The sequence below is a fragment of the Mauremys reevesii genome, linkage group 2 (assembly GCF_016161935.1).
Source record: "Mauremys reevesii isolate NIE-2019 linkage group 2, ASM1616193v1, whole genome shotgun sequence".
Classification (NCBI taxonomy): domain Eukaryota; kingdom Metazoa; phylum Chordata; order Testudines; family Geoemydidae; genus Mauremys; species Mauremys reevesii.
Genome location: NC_052624.1, coordinates 224,723,184 through 224,738,647, shown reverse-complemented (window position 1 = coordinate 224,738,647; position 15,464 = coordinate 224,723,184). Strand labels below are relative to the sequence as shown.

The 15,464-nt window shown below is 40.3% G+C and overlaps 1 protein-coding gene across 3 annotated transcripts in view; it reads right to left on the bottom strand.

Moving 5' to 3' along the window:
• Window positions 1-15,464, bottom strand: part of CLVS1 (clavesin 1) — a 146,302-nt gene that overhangs the window by 15,910 nt on the left and 114,928 nt on the right. For 2 of the 3 annotated variants that reach the window (XM_039525694.1, XM_039525693.1), the window contains exons 4-5: window positions 9,762-9,872; window positions 7,933-8,168 (exon numbers count right to left, since the gene is read on the bottom strand). In XM_039525694.1, coding sequence (XP_039381628.1) covers window positions 7,933-8,168; window positions 9,762-9,872 — 347 coding nt within the window. The remainder of the gene's footprint in view (window positions 1-7,932; window positions 8,169-9,761; window positions 9,873-15,464) is intronic. The other variant, XM_039525695.1, reaches the window with a different exon arrangement.

Sequence of the window (15,464 nt, the reverse complement as noted above, 5' to 3'; positions counted from 1 at the left end):
ACCACATCTGTACACAGTATTCGAGATGTGGGCATACCATGGATTTATATAAGGGCAATACTATATTCTCCGTCTTGTTCTCTATCCCCTTTTTAATTATTCCTAACATCCCGTTTGCTTTTTTGACCGCCTCTGCACACTGCGTGGACATCTTCAGAGAACTATCCACAAAGATGGCTTTCTTCTCCCTGCTGCCCGGGTGCAAGCAGGGGGGTTACTGAGAGCATAGGAGAGACAGGCTCCTTGATCTCCATTTCAGTGCCCAGCCTGGCCCAGAGCTGTTGGAAACTGCATCTACAGGAAAAGTCCAGCTTTGTTCCTATAGATCTGGACTGAAGCATGTTTGGTCATTCTTTGGGGATGGTCCAGCACTAGGAACTGACTGAGCGGGTTCAATGAAAATGGAATCTTTGGAGCTTTTAGCTGCTAAAATCAAAGAAAAGACATCTTTACTGAGTGTGTGTCAACTGTGATTTTTCAAAGGGTTTGTAATTTAGCCAAATTTGGGAGGATTTTCACAGAGATGGCAAAAGGCACATCGCTGACACAAAGACCCTCCTCCCCCCGCCCCCCCGCCAAATTTCAAGTCCCTGCTCCAAAGCATGGGGGCATTAGAGCTGTTCAAAGAAAAGTTCTTAACACTATTTTACCATCAGCAGTGCTACCAGTCCTGCTATTATACATCAGCTGTATTTGTCTGCACGGCTACAGTTCACCAATCACTGTAGTACTTGAGTGCTGTGTATGGATTAAAACCGCAGCCAGAGCTGCCTAGGAAGGCAGCCAGTTCTCTGCCCCACTTTGGGTGTGCTCAGGATTCCTAGTGTTGTAGGTGTAGTCATGGCCTGTTACTTCTGATCATGCCTTCAGATTCCTTGCCCTCTGGTTCTTTGGGGAACGCTCTAGCGTTTCATATGCTGCCTGCCAACGACCAGTTAACAGGGCAAATGCACCACAGCCTTTTCCATTAATTTCTGAAACTTTAGCAAAATCCAGTCACCTGTTGTAACATTTTTCAACAGCTACTAATCAGCACAAACTACTGTACATTTACAATATGCCTTCAAGTGCCTACTTGGGTATTATGGCCTGTTTCACTCATCATGAACCACTGATGGGGAGGAGGTGCCACAAAGAAGTAAGTAGTTTCCTCATTTTTGAACCCAAAATATGAATAGTGAAAACTAAGTGCCACCTCCACCTGTATGTTATATGTTAGTTATAACACAAGGAATAGAACTATTTTGACTCAATACTCATATGGAATATCTGTTCCCCTCCTTGCATCCCTCCAGTTGGCATGGAACAAGTCAGCTCCCAGTTAGCGAGGGGGACAAGGCAGTTGCTGTTCATGGGCAATCAGAAGCTTTCACATATTTTCCTACTGATTTTTATTAGGGTTGTCAAGTGATTTAAAAAAATCAATCATGATTAATCACACTGTTAAATAATAATAGAATACAATTAATTTAAATATTTTTGGATGTTTTCTACATTTTCAAATATATTGATTTCAATTACAACCCAGAATACAAAGTGTACAGTGCTCACTTTATATTTATTTTTTATTACAAATATTTGCACCGTAAAAATGATAAAAGAAATAGTATTTTTCAATTCACCTAATACAAGTATTGTAGTGCAATCGCTTTATCACAAAAGTTGAACTTACAAATGTAGAATTTAATAAAAAAGAAACAACACCTGCATTCAAAAATAAAACACTGTATAATTTTAGAGCCTGCAAGTCCACTCAGTCCTACTTCTTGTTTAGCCAATCGCTCAGACAAACAAGTTTGGTTACAATTTGCAGGAGATAATAGTACCCGCTTTATGTTTACAATGTCACCTGAAAATGAGAACAGGTGTTCTCATGGCACCATTGTAGCCAGTGTCGCAAGATATTTACGTGCCAGATGCGCTAAAGATTCATATGTCCTTTTAGGCATCCATGTTGATGACGAGTTCTGCTTGATAACAATCCAAAGCAGTGTGGACCAACTCATGTTCATTTTCACTATCTCAGTCAGATGTCACGAGCAGAAAGGTGATTTTCTTTTGTGGTGGTTCAGGTTCTGTAGTTTCTGCGTCGTACTGATGCTCTTTTAAAACTTCTGAAAGCATGCTCCACACCTCATCCCTCTCAGATTTTGGAAGGCACTTCAGATTCTTAAACCTTGGTTCGAGTGCTGTAGCTATCTTTAGAAATCTCACGTTGGTACCTTCTTTGGGTTTTGTGAAATCTGCAGTGAAAGTGTTCTTAAAATGAACAACATGTGCTGGGTCATCATCCCAGACTGCTATAACATGAAATATATGGCAGAACGTGGGTAAAACAGAGCAGGGGACATACAATTCTCCCCAAAGGAGTTCAGTCACAAATTTAATTAACACATTATTTTTTTAACGAGCATCATCAGCATGGAAGCGTGTCCTCTGGAATGGTGGCCGAAGCATGAAGGGGTATATGAATGTTTAGCATATCTGGCACAGAAATACCTTGCAATGCTGGCTACAAAAGTGCAATGCAAATGCCTATTCTCACTTTCTGATGACATTGTAAATAAGAAGAGGGCAGTAAATGTGAACAAACTTGTTTGTCTTAGCAATTGGCTGAACAAGAAGTATGGCCCAAGTGGACTTGTAGGCTCTGAAGTTTTACATTGTTTTGGTTTTGAGTGCAGTTATGTAACAAAAAAAAATCTACATTTTTAAGTTGCACTTTCATGACAGAGATTGCACTACAGTACTTGTATGAGGTGAATTGAAAAATATTGTTTATTTTGGTTATCATTTGGTTTATCATTTTTACAATGCAAATATTTGTAATCAAAAATAATATACACTTTGATTTCAATTACAACACAGCATACAATATAAGTGAAAATGTAGACAAACATCCAAAATATTTAATAAATTTCAATTGATATTCTATTGTTTAACAGCACAATTAAAACTGTGATTAATTGCGATTATTTTTTTTTTGAGTTAATCATGTGAGTTAACTGTGATTAATCGACAGCCCTAATTTTTAAGCTATGGTATTTTAGTGCTTCTGCAGTAACTAGGTGCTGACTGTGAGCCAGCATCAGATGTGTCCCATAAAACCAGAAGCATCTGCTGAAGGGGGATAGTAAGGTCACCCTGGAGTTAATAACTAATAAAACAGTGAAAGACCTGACTTCCACAACCTAGCCATCAGGAGCCAGTCTGAATAAATAGGAACCCTGCCCATCTCTGCCCAGAATGAGCCCCAAGTTCAGGCTCAAAAATATTCTAAAACATATTTCTTTGTTTTTATTCGACTGTCATAGCTTGTCATAGCTTCATTGTTAAGTACTGTTTTTTTTCCTTAAAGCAGGCATTCGTTGTTTTTGTTAGATATGGGAAATAGAATCTATCCTTTCCAAATGTACAGCTCCTTCTCTTTGAGCACTGGAGGAATTTTCTGAGACCGTAGAAGATTAGATTGAGTTATATTTGTCTTGAAAATGATCCTTTAAGAAACCAAATCATGAGTGGAAAATATGAAAAAAATCTAATGTGTATTTAAAAATCAGTTTGATCTAATCTGGGGTCACAAACCCTAAAAATGCCTTAATCATAACCATGCAGGGACAGATGATCAAAGGAATTTAGGCACCTAAAGATGAAGATGGGGCCTACTGGAATTTTCAAAGCACTTAACTGGGTTAGGCACCTAACTCCCATAGATGTCAATGGCTAACCTATTGAAGTGCTTCTAAAAAACCCAATAGGCATCTAACTACATCTTTAGGCACGTAAATCCTTTGAAAATGTGGTCCTTGGTCACTATAAGGCAGAGTTAAGGATGTTTTGGTGCCTACACCGTGCATTTCCACATGTTAGCATGTCTAGATTTCTTTTAAGTGTAACTGTAATTCTGAATTTTCTGGGTTTATAATGTTTGATTTTGGGGATAATTGCAACATCCTTGCAGTGTATTTTGCAATGGCACTGGAATACTTATAAGAGTGGTGGTGCTGAAAGCCAGCCCCTTTACCCCTGTCCACCCCATCCCCCAGAGCTGTGGCCAGGACCAGGGCCGTGTCTCCAGGAGAGGGGGACTTGGACAAGCGTAAGGGGGCCAAGGTTGAAGCCACAGCTGGGGGCGAGCATGGGGCCGGCATCTGGGACCCCGCATAAAATGGAGAACCACTAGTTCCTGCGCCTATGATATTTTGCTCTTAAATCACTGATATATGTTCTCAACCTAAACTCTGTCATAACAGTTTTTTGGCTGAGTAGTTTTGTTAAATTTCATTTCTCAACAGTTTATTTCTAAGAGGTATTGACTTTTCAGACGAGTCTTGATTGAAGGCAAGTTCCAAGGGGTGCGCTTGTGCTGACATGGGCAACAGAGAGAGAGTGGAGGAGGAGCAGTTAGCTGACAAATTGTGTCCCAGCCTACCACAAGTCAGGGATTCCCCTTCCATCACCTTTACCAACGATCTAGCTCACAGAGGAAGAAGTGACCCAAGACCCAGTGGTTGATAAGCAACGGTGATATAATGGAGAGGCAGGTATTGGAAGCGAAAGAGATTCACATGATAGTAAGGGCAGACTACATACTGCTGCTGAACCCAAACAAGACTAAGGTGGCACTTTTGGGAAAAGGGAGATCTCCAAAGAATTACCATCCTCTGTAACATCCCCCCGATTGCTAACTCAGTCTGCAGCTTGGAGATCCTTTTGCACTCACTGCTAAGAGAAGTCTAAATAGCTATGGGCGGTCATTGCCATCTGTAACTGGTGTGGTGAGCATTCATGACCCCTAGGCTTAATTAGTTCAACCCATTATAGCTAAGCGTGAAGCTACATGCCCAGAAAAAAACTCCAACTGGTACAAAATGCAGCAGCTCATTGATTAAGCAACAGAGATCTCCATGAGAACTTCAGTCTGGTGCTCTGGTCTCCGTACTAGCTACCTATTGAATAGAGAGTCCAACTCAGGACCCATTTCTTGATATTCAAAATGCATTGGCCCTCATTAGGCTAGTGAGAACATCTCCTTCCATAATCACGATCTCCCACAACAGCTACATTGCTCAACCAAACAGGCTTGCCATCACTGGAGGCAGAACTTTCACGGGAGCTGGACCTAGACTGGAATGTTCTCCCAAAGAGACATGACTTTCCACTGTTCTCACCCATATAAACAATCTAAAATCAACATAACCACTCTTTAAGAATGAGTTGACTTTGCCATTACTATATTAACGCTAGTTTTCATGTTTTATTACCTTATCTATTTCAAACTTCATTGAGCTGAATCTTAGTAAACAGATCAAATCTGAATGGATTTTGTTGTTGCTGCTGCTGTTCTGGCTATTACCCTCATTATCTGGAGTCATCAGCAGTTTTGCTGTGTTTTCCATCTGTTATTCAGTATTAGGGCTCTGGTATTTTTCCATGGTATGAGATAATTTCAGAGGATGGGGCTATCATTTCCATTTGTTATGATTTTTTCTCAGTGTGAGTGGTTGATTTCCGCTCAGGTCCTTAGTTGGACCAAAAGGAAACACCAGATGGTTTGAGTAAGACCCTGTTCACACTATAATATTTGCCAGGTCGTGAAACTGCTTTCAAAATCATTTTAATTCCTAGGCTCAAGAACTATTTTCTATGCTGTTTTTTAGAATGTTTTCCTCATTTATACAAACTGGCATTTGCTAAAATAAACATGAAATTGTTTACAAGAACAGATCTTGTGCAGTTTCATGGTACTGGAAAAAAAAACTGCTGAGGATGGGGGAGGGAGGTACTGTTGTGGTCTCATTGCTAATTAGTATTCCAAAACTTGGCTCAGTTCTGCATAGCCGAAGCAGCTCATGTACCTGTTTTTTCTTCATTGTATCTGTACCATTTGCCATCATCCGAGACTTCCTGGGGTATTTTCTTGTCTCTGGTGTTATGTAATTTGATATGCCCGGTATGTTTTTCAGGTGAGAATGCAAGGTCTATTTTACTAATCTCTCAAAGGTTCTGTTTTTCTGTCAGCTTTGTATTAACTTCATGAAATGAAGTAAGACCATATTTCGGTTAGTTGGTCTCTGATTCCATCTCTTGGTGGTTTCTTTCTGATCTGTAGTTCTTGCCTTGTTTTCTCAGTATAAATGGTATTAAAGTCCTCTGAGGGAATGGAGTAGGCATAATGTTTCACATACAGTACTTGTAGTGGGAGGGGTGTGCTCAGATTGGCTCAAAATATTGTGCTCAGGTTGGCTCAAAATCCCCTCCCGCCCCTGCCAGCTGTAGACTGTATTCTCTATTCTCTTACAGAAGAGTTCACTTACTAGTAGCCTTTACATATTGCTCACGTGCTGTCATTATCGCATCTGTTTCAAGTTGCTGCAGTTTGAACTACTGTTCATTACTGCCTTTATCTATGATCAAAACATGAGGCACTACAACTACATACATTTAAAAAAAAGAAAGGGTGAAGGGGCTCTGATTGAAATACCCTCACTATTGTGTACATGGAAGTGCATGCATTTACATGCCCCTCTCCCCATATTTTAAGTGAATATTTTGAATAGCGGAAGGGTCCTGTAATAATAATTAGCATATGTTTATATCACTTTGTGTTTTCATTGGCCATATAACCAGCTAGTGTCTTTATAAATGATATACTTTAGTTCAACTGCAGATTATTGGGCTGGATGCATTCCTGGGTGAAATCTCATAGTATGTTTTACACAGGAGACTGGACTAAAAGAAATCATAATCCCTCCTTTCAGCCTTCAAATCTATGATTCTGTTAGGATCATCCTTTCTTTTGTTCCTTTGAAAATAATATAATGACTAAAAGTGTCAGATATTTTTTAAGCCACTCTCTAAGCATGCAACAGGTGTTGGTCTTCTGAAAAAATCTAAACAAAATCATGCCTTGAGTTAAAAGAGACAAGATTTTATGATGCCTGTGGAGAAGCAGAGCTTTTCTGAGAGGAGAAAAAGAGTGATTCCATTATTTTAATAGGGGGAAAAACTCACTTGTATGAAAAAGGGAGATTTAAGATCAAGAAATCACTTACTCCTAGAAAAACACTGATGACAACCATAACGTTTTGTTCCGAGTTAGGAACATTTCAGAGTTACGAACAAGCTCCATTCCTGAGCTGTTTGTAACTCTGAGATTCTACTGTAGCTACACCAGTATAGGTCTGTGTAGTGTAACCAGACCTCAGAGTGTGGTGTCATCTAGCACAGGCCCTACAATGACACTCAGAAATCCACAAACCTCACTATTCTGTATTGGTTCCCCCTCCAGTCAATTAGTGCAAATTAGTGAGCTTTGTGGATTTAAAAACAACCATTTTAAGCTTTGGAAGCACTAAACACAATCATCAGATCTAAAAGTAAAGGTCTTCCTGTACGCTTAAGAGACCAGCTTTACTAGCTGAACAGATAATGGGTAGTGACTGCATAGGCACCTAAAGGAGACTATTCATTTTTAGAGGGCTACGGTGCTTGTTATACACCAACTACCAGAAGTACATTACAGGGAGCTAAAATCTATCATTGACAAGTGTGGTCAGAATGTACCAAAGCAACAGCTGTGAATGTAAAACAGAACAGAAATATTCCTGTATATTATGCCATGGAAATGGCATTCCACTGTGACTTTTTTCATTGAATACAATGTAAAGGGTCTCATTAATTTCAACTTCTTTTTGTTCACAATCATTCGTAAACAGAGAAGTAATTATGGTACTGCCGAAACACTGGCTTTTCACTGCCACATAGTAATCACTCTTCAGGCTAAAGTGCCCCTTACTTTCAGCTTCAGCAAAATAAGCTCCTGCCTCTTATTAAATTGGGTTAGTCCAACCATTAGACCGGTGATGACTAAATACATAACCTATAATGTGAAACAACAGGACAGAATTTGCACTCGTGGCCAGTTCTCACCTTGTCATGTGTTTCGGTGAGCACCCCCTCTCTAGGTTGGAGGATGAGTGCTTCACGTGCATCGCGTTGTAGGACGTGTGAGTGTATTCATTTTCATCACTGTAGTCAGGACCAAGTAATGTCCGAGCCCAAGTTCCCATGTCATAAGGAGGAAGCGTACCTCCAAATTCAGAGGGCAGGCATTCTGGGTGTATTAGCTGGTGAAGGCTGTTCAGATTGTTACCATGGAGAAAGATCTGAAACGAAACAAAACAAAAAACAAAAGCACAGTCAGTTCCTTATTTCATAAAGCATTATAATTTAGAGCGGTGAATTTGCTCTGCAATTTATGGGTGGGTCTTTTCGAAAGCACTCAGCATTAGCTTTACTCTGCTCCCATTGAAGTCAACGCTGAAAATATGGTAGTAGAGATGTTCCCTGTCATTACCATAAGATATACATCATATAAAACCAGGGAAAGGGTGGGTTGTGGAATTATTTTTGAGGGAAGGGAGAAGAGATTCCTGGAAGAAGAGTGTTCTAAAGAAGGCTCTGAAGAAGAGGAATATGGTTCTGTTATTGGATGCCACAGAGAGAGAGCATGAAGAAGAGAGTGAGAGAAGATAATAAAGGGATCGGAAAGGTGAGAGGTCTGTAAGGGAGCATAGGGAGCAAGAGGAGACAAGATCAGAGATATAAACTAGAACAAGATCAAGATCTTTAACATAAAGGCAATGAGCTGGAACTGGTACAGTAGCAATTACACCTGGAGCCCAGCTCAGTGACAGAATCACTGCCTATTTCAGATAGGCACCAAAATCTAGACCTATTTATTTTCAGAGCTCTGGAAATACTCAGTAGTTTTGGTGTGCAAGGGGTCATGTGCAAAAATTTTCCCTCAGTTTGGATCCACATTCTCTCCTGTCAAGTGAGTTGTTTTGGGTTCAAACAAAACATGGCATTTTAACTGACTTTTCATCAAAATTGCACAAATTGTTTCAACACATTTATAAACTGACCCAAGTCCATGTACCTGAACAATTTTCTTTGAACTTATCCTCAGTTTCTTAATTTGTAAAACACTGAACCACACAAAGCTTCTAGTAATTTAGGGTTTTATTTGAACACTCTGCCCAGCTCCAGTTATTCTTCCGCTCTTTAATCCCCCCAGACATGTTTTCACACTGAAGGACTCCTCAGCCTGTTCAATACTCCTCAGATGGAGCCCAGGCCAGATTTTGGTGCCTTTCTGAGATCCATTTTAGTAACTATGGACTTCAGGATAAAAATGGACAAGGACAGTGAGGTCCAATAATCCAGGTACATCTCTGCAGTGAAGACCTGCTTCTCCTCCTGCTGTGTGAGCTGATATAGAGAAGTGGAAGTTTTTGTGGACACCAGTGGGAGTTAAGAAAGGCAACCTGCTGAAGAAGCAAAACTGGCAAGTTCCTTGGAGTTGATAGTACCTCACTGGGCAGAGATCGAGCTCTATGGGAGCTTCTTCATATGGATGGCTTCACTGGGAGACTGTGCCTGTCCCTCCACTATCACAGCTCAGTAAATACTTCCTCTGGCCATAGGCATGCCTTGTCCATTGTACGATAGGATAGCACCTGTTCTTTGTACATTCTGTGGTCCCTGACTTTGATTCTGAAAATAACCTATTTCTGCTGAATTATTGATTGAATCTAGACTAATTGCAAACTCCAGCTGAGGCTTCAGTCATAGCTGCAGTTCTCAGAGGCCCATTAAAAAAAAAACAGAGAAAAAAGAATAAAGCAAAGAAAATAGGGAGCTATTCAAGCCAATTAGGGTCTGAAGCATCACAGGTTTTCTCCCCCTCTAATTACCCTTTTCCTTGTCTTGTCTTTGAGAAATGGTTTGATTAGCGTGTACAGGGCATGGATGTACCAGGGCTGGTTGACAAAATGGACTCCTCCAAAGCGAGCAGGAAAGCTGTCCTGTAGAGAAGAAAGAAATGGAAGGCAATTAAATAGACGCACCAAATTAGTCAAGCAGCCAGCAGGACTAAAGTCAAAGGAACAAGTTTGCATCTTACCATCTGACGCACCATTTAATCAGTAGTCAGCTTGTGGTGGGGAGATGGGTGGTGCAGGAGGACTAAGAAACGCATGCACTGTTTTAAGGAGCCACTATCCCATTTCCCTCCATGCAGTTACACCTTGGTTTCTACTGCTTAAAAAAGCGGATATCAAGATCTCTGCCCAAATTTCTTCTGACTCCACTTCAGCATATCATACTGTGCTGAGAAGGGAAATGCAGCCTGGGTGATGAACACAGCTTGTTTCCTGAACATCCCTTGAGGGGACTAATTTTAATTCCTTATTGTGTTACATAACTGAACTGCAAATTCCCACTCCTGTTCCGACACACAGCTCACTTTTTCACCCTTTCTGCCACCTTTGCCCCTCCCCCCCATCCCATTCTCCCTTAAATCATCATTACAATAGCTGAACTTTCTGGGTGAGCGAGCAGCACATTATGGAGAGCAAGGCGGGTGGGAAATGCTGATATGTGAATGTGTTGACAGAGAGAGAGAGAGCATGTGACAGCACCATGGAAACTGACACCACCAAGTGCTTGCCGCTGAGGTTTAGTGCAAATATCCAAGCATTAGCATTCAGGTAGAGTAGTCTCACAGAGGTGTTTGCTTAGGTACAATAGGATGCTACTGCAATGTGGTACACATAATTAATAGGAGGCTACTGGAGTTTCTTTAAAGGTACATTGTAAATGATATTTTGTATCTACATTCACACCATGCAAATGTCAGGGTCTATCAGGGAACAGGCTAGGCTCCTTTCACTTTTGGAAACAGTGCAACTGCTGCTGCATATATGTGCTGATGACACCCACAGAGCGAGGCAAGTTGGCTGTTTTCTGACAGGAACTGGGGCCTCTTTGTAAACAACTAAGAAGATACATTCACTACTGATACATTTTGCTAGTCACCAGCCCCAAAGGAAGGCAATTATTATTTCCATTATGGCTATAGCATTCAGTAAGAATTTTAGGACCAGCTCCTCAGCTAGTATACATTATTGTGGTTGCATTATAACACCACCGAGGATATGGCCCTTAAAGTAGATGCACCTGGGAAAAAATTGAAATATATGAACTTTCAGCAAAGTCAAAAGTGGATTTCTGCTCTGTACAAGGATGATGTAAAAAGAGCACCTGGAGCTGATCGGAAAATGGCATTTCTGTCCCATGGGAAATTCCCATATTTTGATATTTGTTTTTGTCCCAGTTTGGGATGAAAAGTCAAAATATAGAAACATTTCACTGAATGACAATTTCTGAAGCATTTCCATTGAGAATGATATTATTCTCTGTGTCTGCCTGAGCCACCACAGTGCCTCATGGGAGCTGTAGTTCTGGATCCCTCTTGGTCTCTGTAGCAGAGCTGCAGACTCTCTCTCCCAGTAGCTCAGGCACAGGGAGAGACTGGAGTGCAACATAAGAGATGTTGTATAGCAAGGGAGCGTAGACGAATTAGAGGCTAGGAACTACAACTCCCATAAATCACCATGGTAGCTCAGGCAGACATTGAGATTAATGTTGACCCAAAACAAAATGTTTTGGTTCAATTTTCCTGCTATTGCTCTTTTCCCATGGCAAATTTCAATTTCAACTAAACTCCATTTTCCAATGAGAAAACATTTTGCTCAGAATATTGTGACCATCCCTAATGGCACCTTCTCCCAAATTAAATCTACTTTCTATGTGGATTCAGAATTATATGGGCCAGGTGGTCAGTGGTGTATATTGGCATACCTTCCCTTGGCACATATACATAGTGGGGAAAGTAAGCTTTACTACTGTCAGCCCAACACAGCTCTGGAGGTCAGTGATTCTGACGTGTGTACAATGGGATATACTAAGTACAATAGCGAAGCCACCCATACAACCACATTGTTTAAATGTATTCACATTTAAACAATTTATGCCATAATTACCTGTGGAATAGGATTCCCCAAGGGTTACAGAGGGCAGCTTGCTGCAGCATCCTGCAGAGTCTTTATTACTGGGCCTTATGCACAGGAAAGAGCCCAGCTTGACTTTCATACCCCAGCTTGGGTTTGTAGGGTTATCAGTTAGAAACACCCATAATTTTTCTTTTTGACTCTGTACATTCAATATGGATATTGCTGAGACACCGCTCTGGAGCCCCAGTATGCCATTTTTACAAAGTTACCAATCAGAGCAGAAATATATAAGAAAAGCTCATGTCTCGTATATTGTCTTGTATTGTTTTTAGTTAGTTGGACTAAGCTGTGTGAGATCTCTCCCTGATCACTCTTGGGCTCTCTGCTGATTTCTCTGAGGCAAGATGAAGGTAACTAAAGTTGATTTTTCTGTTGAAGAACTTGTGCTTTTAGGAATTATTTGCCTTTCTTGTGCCTTCGTGATTCCTTGGGAAGGTGCATTTTATAATGAGAAATTTTGTGTGTGTGTGTGTGTGTGTCTTGGGTACATTTTCTTTGAATCCATGCTGGGAATGAGATCCTTAGTCTTATCTCTAGCTGAGTCTTTCTTAAAAAAATTTGGGCCTAAACCTTCCCATTGATATCAATGACAATTTTGTCATTGAGTTTTCTGGGAGCAGGGACTGGATCTTGCAAATAAGTCTGGAACTGCTTTAAGGACCTGATCCAAAGCCGTTTGCAATCAGTAGTAGTCTTTCAGTTTCTGCACTGGTGATGAAACTGTGACATCTGGGGATTTCTCAGACTAGCTATCTATGTATTTATCTGGCTCCATAGGGCTAGAATATGACAGCATCATAATCAGATTGTAGGAAACTTTTTGTTTCTAGTTATTGACTTAACTGGTGCTGTAGAAAAGACTTTCTGTTGCAGAATTCCTCTTTTTTTGTTTGACTTTCTCTCTCTCTTTCCAGTGCTTTTTTTCTCCAAAGAAGTTAGTAACAGAAATAAACACTATAAGTGCCAGAATGGAACTCTCAAGAAAACTCTGAAGTTCACATCCACCTCAATATACCTTTTTCTTTCAGACTGTAAAGACTCTCCTAGTTCAGAGATCAGAAGGGAGGCTAACTCAGTTCTTTCCCTATCTCAAGTTTTATGTGCCACCTCTGCACTGCAATGCACAGCAGTCCGGGACTGAAAACTGTCAAGCACGTAATGATATGTTAAATAACTTGGGAGGAATATCTATGAGTTGAGTGAGAGACAATTTTTCACCACTTCCTCCCACTCTCTCCATCACCCTGTTTTTATTTATTTATTTATTTATTTATTTTGCAATGTGAACACGCAGCAGAAACCTTCTACTGGTCTTTCTTCATTCTTTTGTGCTGAAGGCTAAAAATCAAGATGATCTTCTAACAGTAAATACAAATCTTCTGACACAAAGGATATTAGAGAGGGAAGTTAATCATCTGAATATAAAAGTTAGAAATGGGTCTGAGGTGGAACACTGGATCCAAACCTTCCAAACTGTATGACATGGACCTCAACCATCAATGAGCTGAACCAACACACAAGATCCAAACAAACTTCCAAATTTGGGAAAGTTCAGATTGAAATCACATTCCAGTTCTGAATTTTGTGACTCAAACACATCACTAATGACAATGTGTATGTACAATCATTTGCAATCAAAAAGCAAAATCATCTCTCCTTCAAAAGTCCAGTGCAATCTGTGTAAAAATCCCCTCCCCAATGCAAATAAATGCACAGCCTTTTCCATTTGAACACAGTTTCGCCTACATTTGGGGAGGGTTTTAATCGCAAACAAAAGTGTTTAAATCAGGTCATTTTTCTCTACATTGAGCATAAAAACTAAAGCTTCCACATATGGTATATTAATGGTTCAGTAACAGTTTCTCCCTAGAGAAGTACCGTGACTGGTACCATAGTGGTGTAAGGAGCCTTTCAGCTCTAGGTCCCAGGTCCAAAACTAACCTGGTTTGGTGGTGATAGGAACTGAAACGTATTGCCATCTGATGCCTCTTCAGTGGCCTATGGCTTTATGTGGGCTAGGATAAAAGGTTTATATTTAAAACATGTTCGCTAACATGCGTTAACACATTTTGAAGCCCTCATGTAAACAGGGCAGGTTGTGTTAGGCAGCTGAGGTGAATTTTTATGCTTGTCTACCCACTGAATGAGCATGGGGGCTGACTATTTCCCCCCGCCCCCCCAGCACAGTTCCTCAGGCTCAGGATGCTGGGGAGGCTTGTACTGGTACTGCCCAGGCTTTTGCTGTTTGGCGGATAGTTGGAAGGTTTCCTGTTCAATATCACAGCTTCTCCCTGCACTAAATTCAATTTTAAAAAGACACTGTAATAACTCATTAATGTTCCCGTTGCTAATCTATGACCCTAACGATTCTCACCAAAAGTCCGCTCTTCTAAGAAGGATTTAATAACAGAGGGCTGTAGCTAAATCTTAGTCAAATAAGATTTTGCTTTTCTTTTTTTTGGGGGGGGTATAAAGCATACCCAAGTACATATACTAGATATGCTGAAATATTATCATATTGAATACTGAAGTATAAAGTGAACGTTGGGATGCACTATCCAAAGGGGTTTTTTTTGTGTTTGTTTGTTCTCCTGCCATATTGACTAATTCACAAAATTCAATAATTTGCAATAGGTCTCCCAGTCATTAGTGCAAATTAATGAGGGCCCACAAAGCATCTGTTCATGGATCTTGGCAGATGGTACCAATAAATTAGGGTATAGAACACAGATTTGTTTAGTAAACTTTAATTTGTGATAGAATCACACTGTCATATCACGTGGTCTAACCAATTGCTTGTAAGGTAACCTTGGGGCTGATGGGGGAATTCTTTCACTTTTTCCTCTTACTACTACTTTGCTGAAGCAGCTCAGAACCATTTAAGAATTTAAAAAATATCCAAAACTTCAAAAAGCATGCTAAAAATTGCTATTCTGGGGGTTCCCCCACCGCCGACTAACATTCAGACCAAATCAGTCTCTGGTACGACTTCTAGCTTGAGTAACTGTCATGTCACCACTTTGGAATCCTGGCAGAGGTGTTACATGCAAACATGTCCTCTCTCCAAAATAACATGCAGTCTAATTAAATGTGAAAAAAAACCCTCAGTTCACTCTCAATAGTGAGGTTGAGATTTTATACAACAGAAGTGAGGAATTCAAAAGTTACCGGGACACATTGCTCATCTGCATTTTGTACTGCAATGTCTGCTGTTCCGTACCCTCTGTATTATATGTCATATAGGTGTGTGCTCACTGTGACTAAGTTATGGTGGGTGTCAAATGATAACTTTGAATTTATTAGCATCTGTAGGTGTAAAATCTGACCCATTAACTTGTTTTTTTGTTTTTTTTTTAAATGTAGCTTCCTTGTTCTTTTAAAGGGTGGGGGGAATAAAGTTGCCAGTGAAGAAGTCTGCAAGATTATTTGATTATACCTCTGTACCCTGCGGAGTATACAACATTTGAAATTACATGTTGGGGTAGTGGAGAGGCAACTGAAAGACCATCAGATCTGGAAGTACTTTAAGGTTTAACTTGAAGC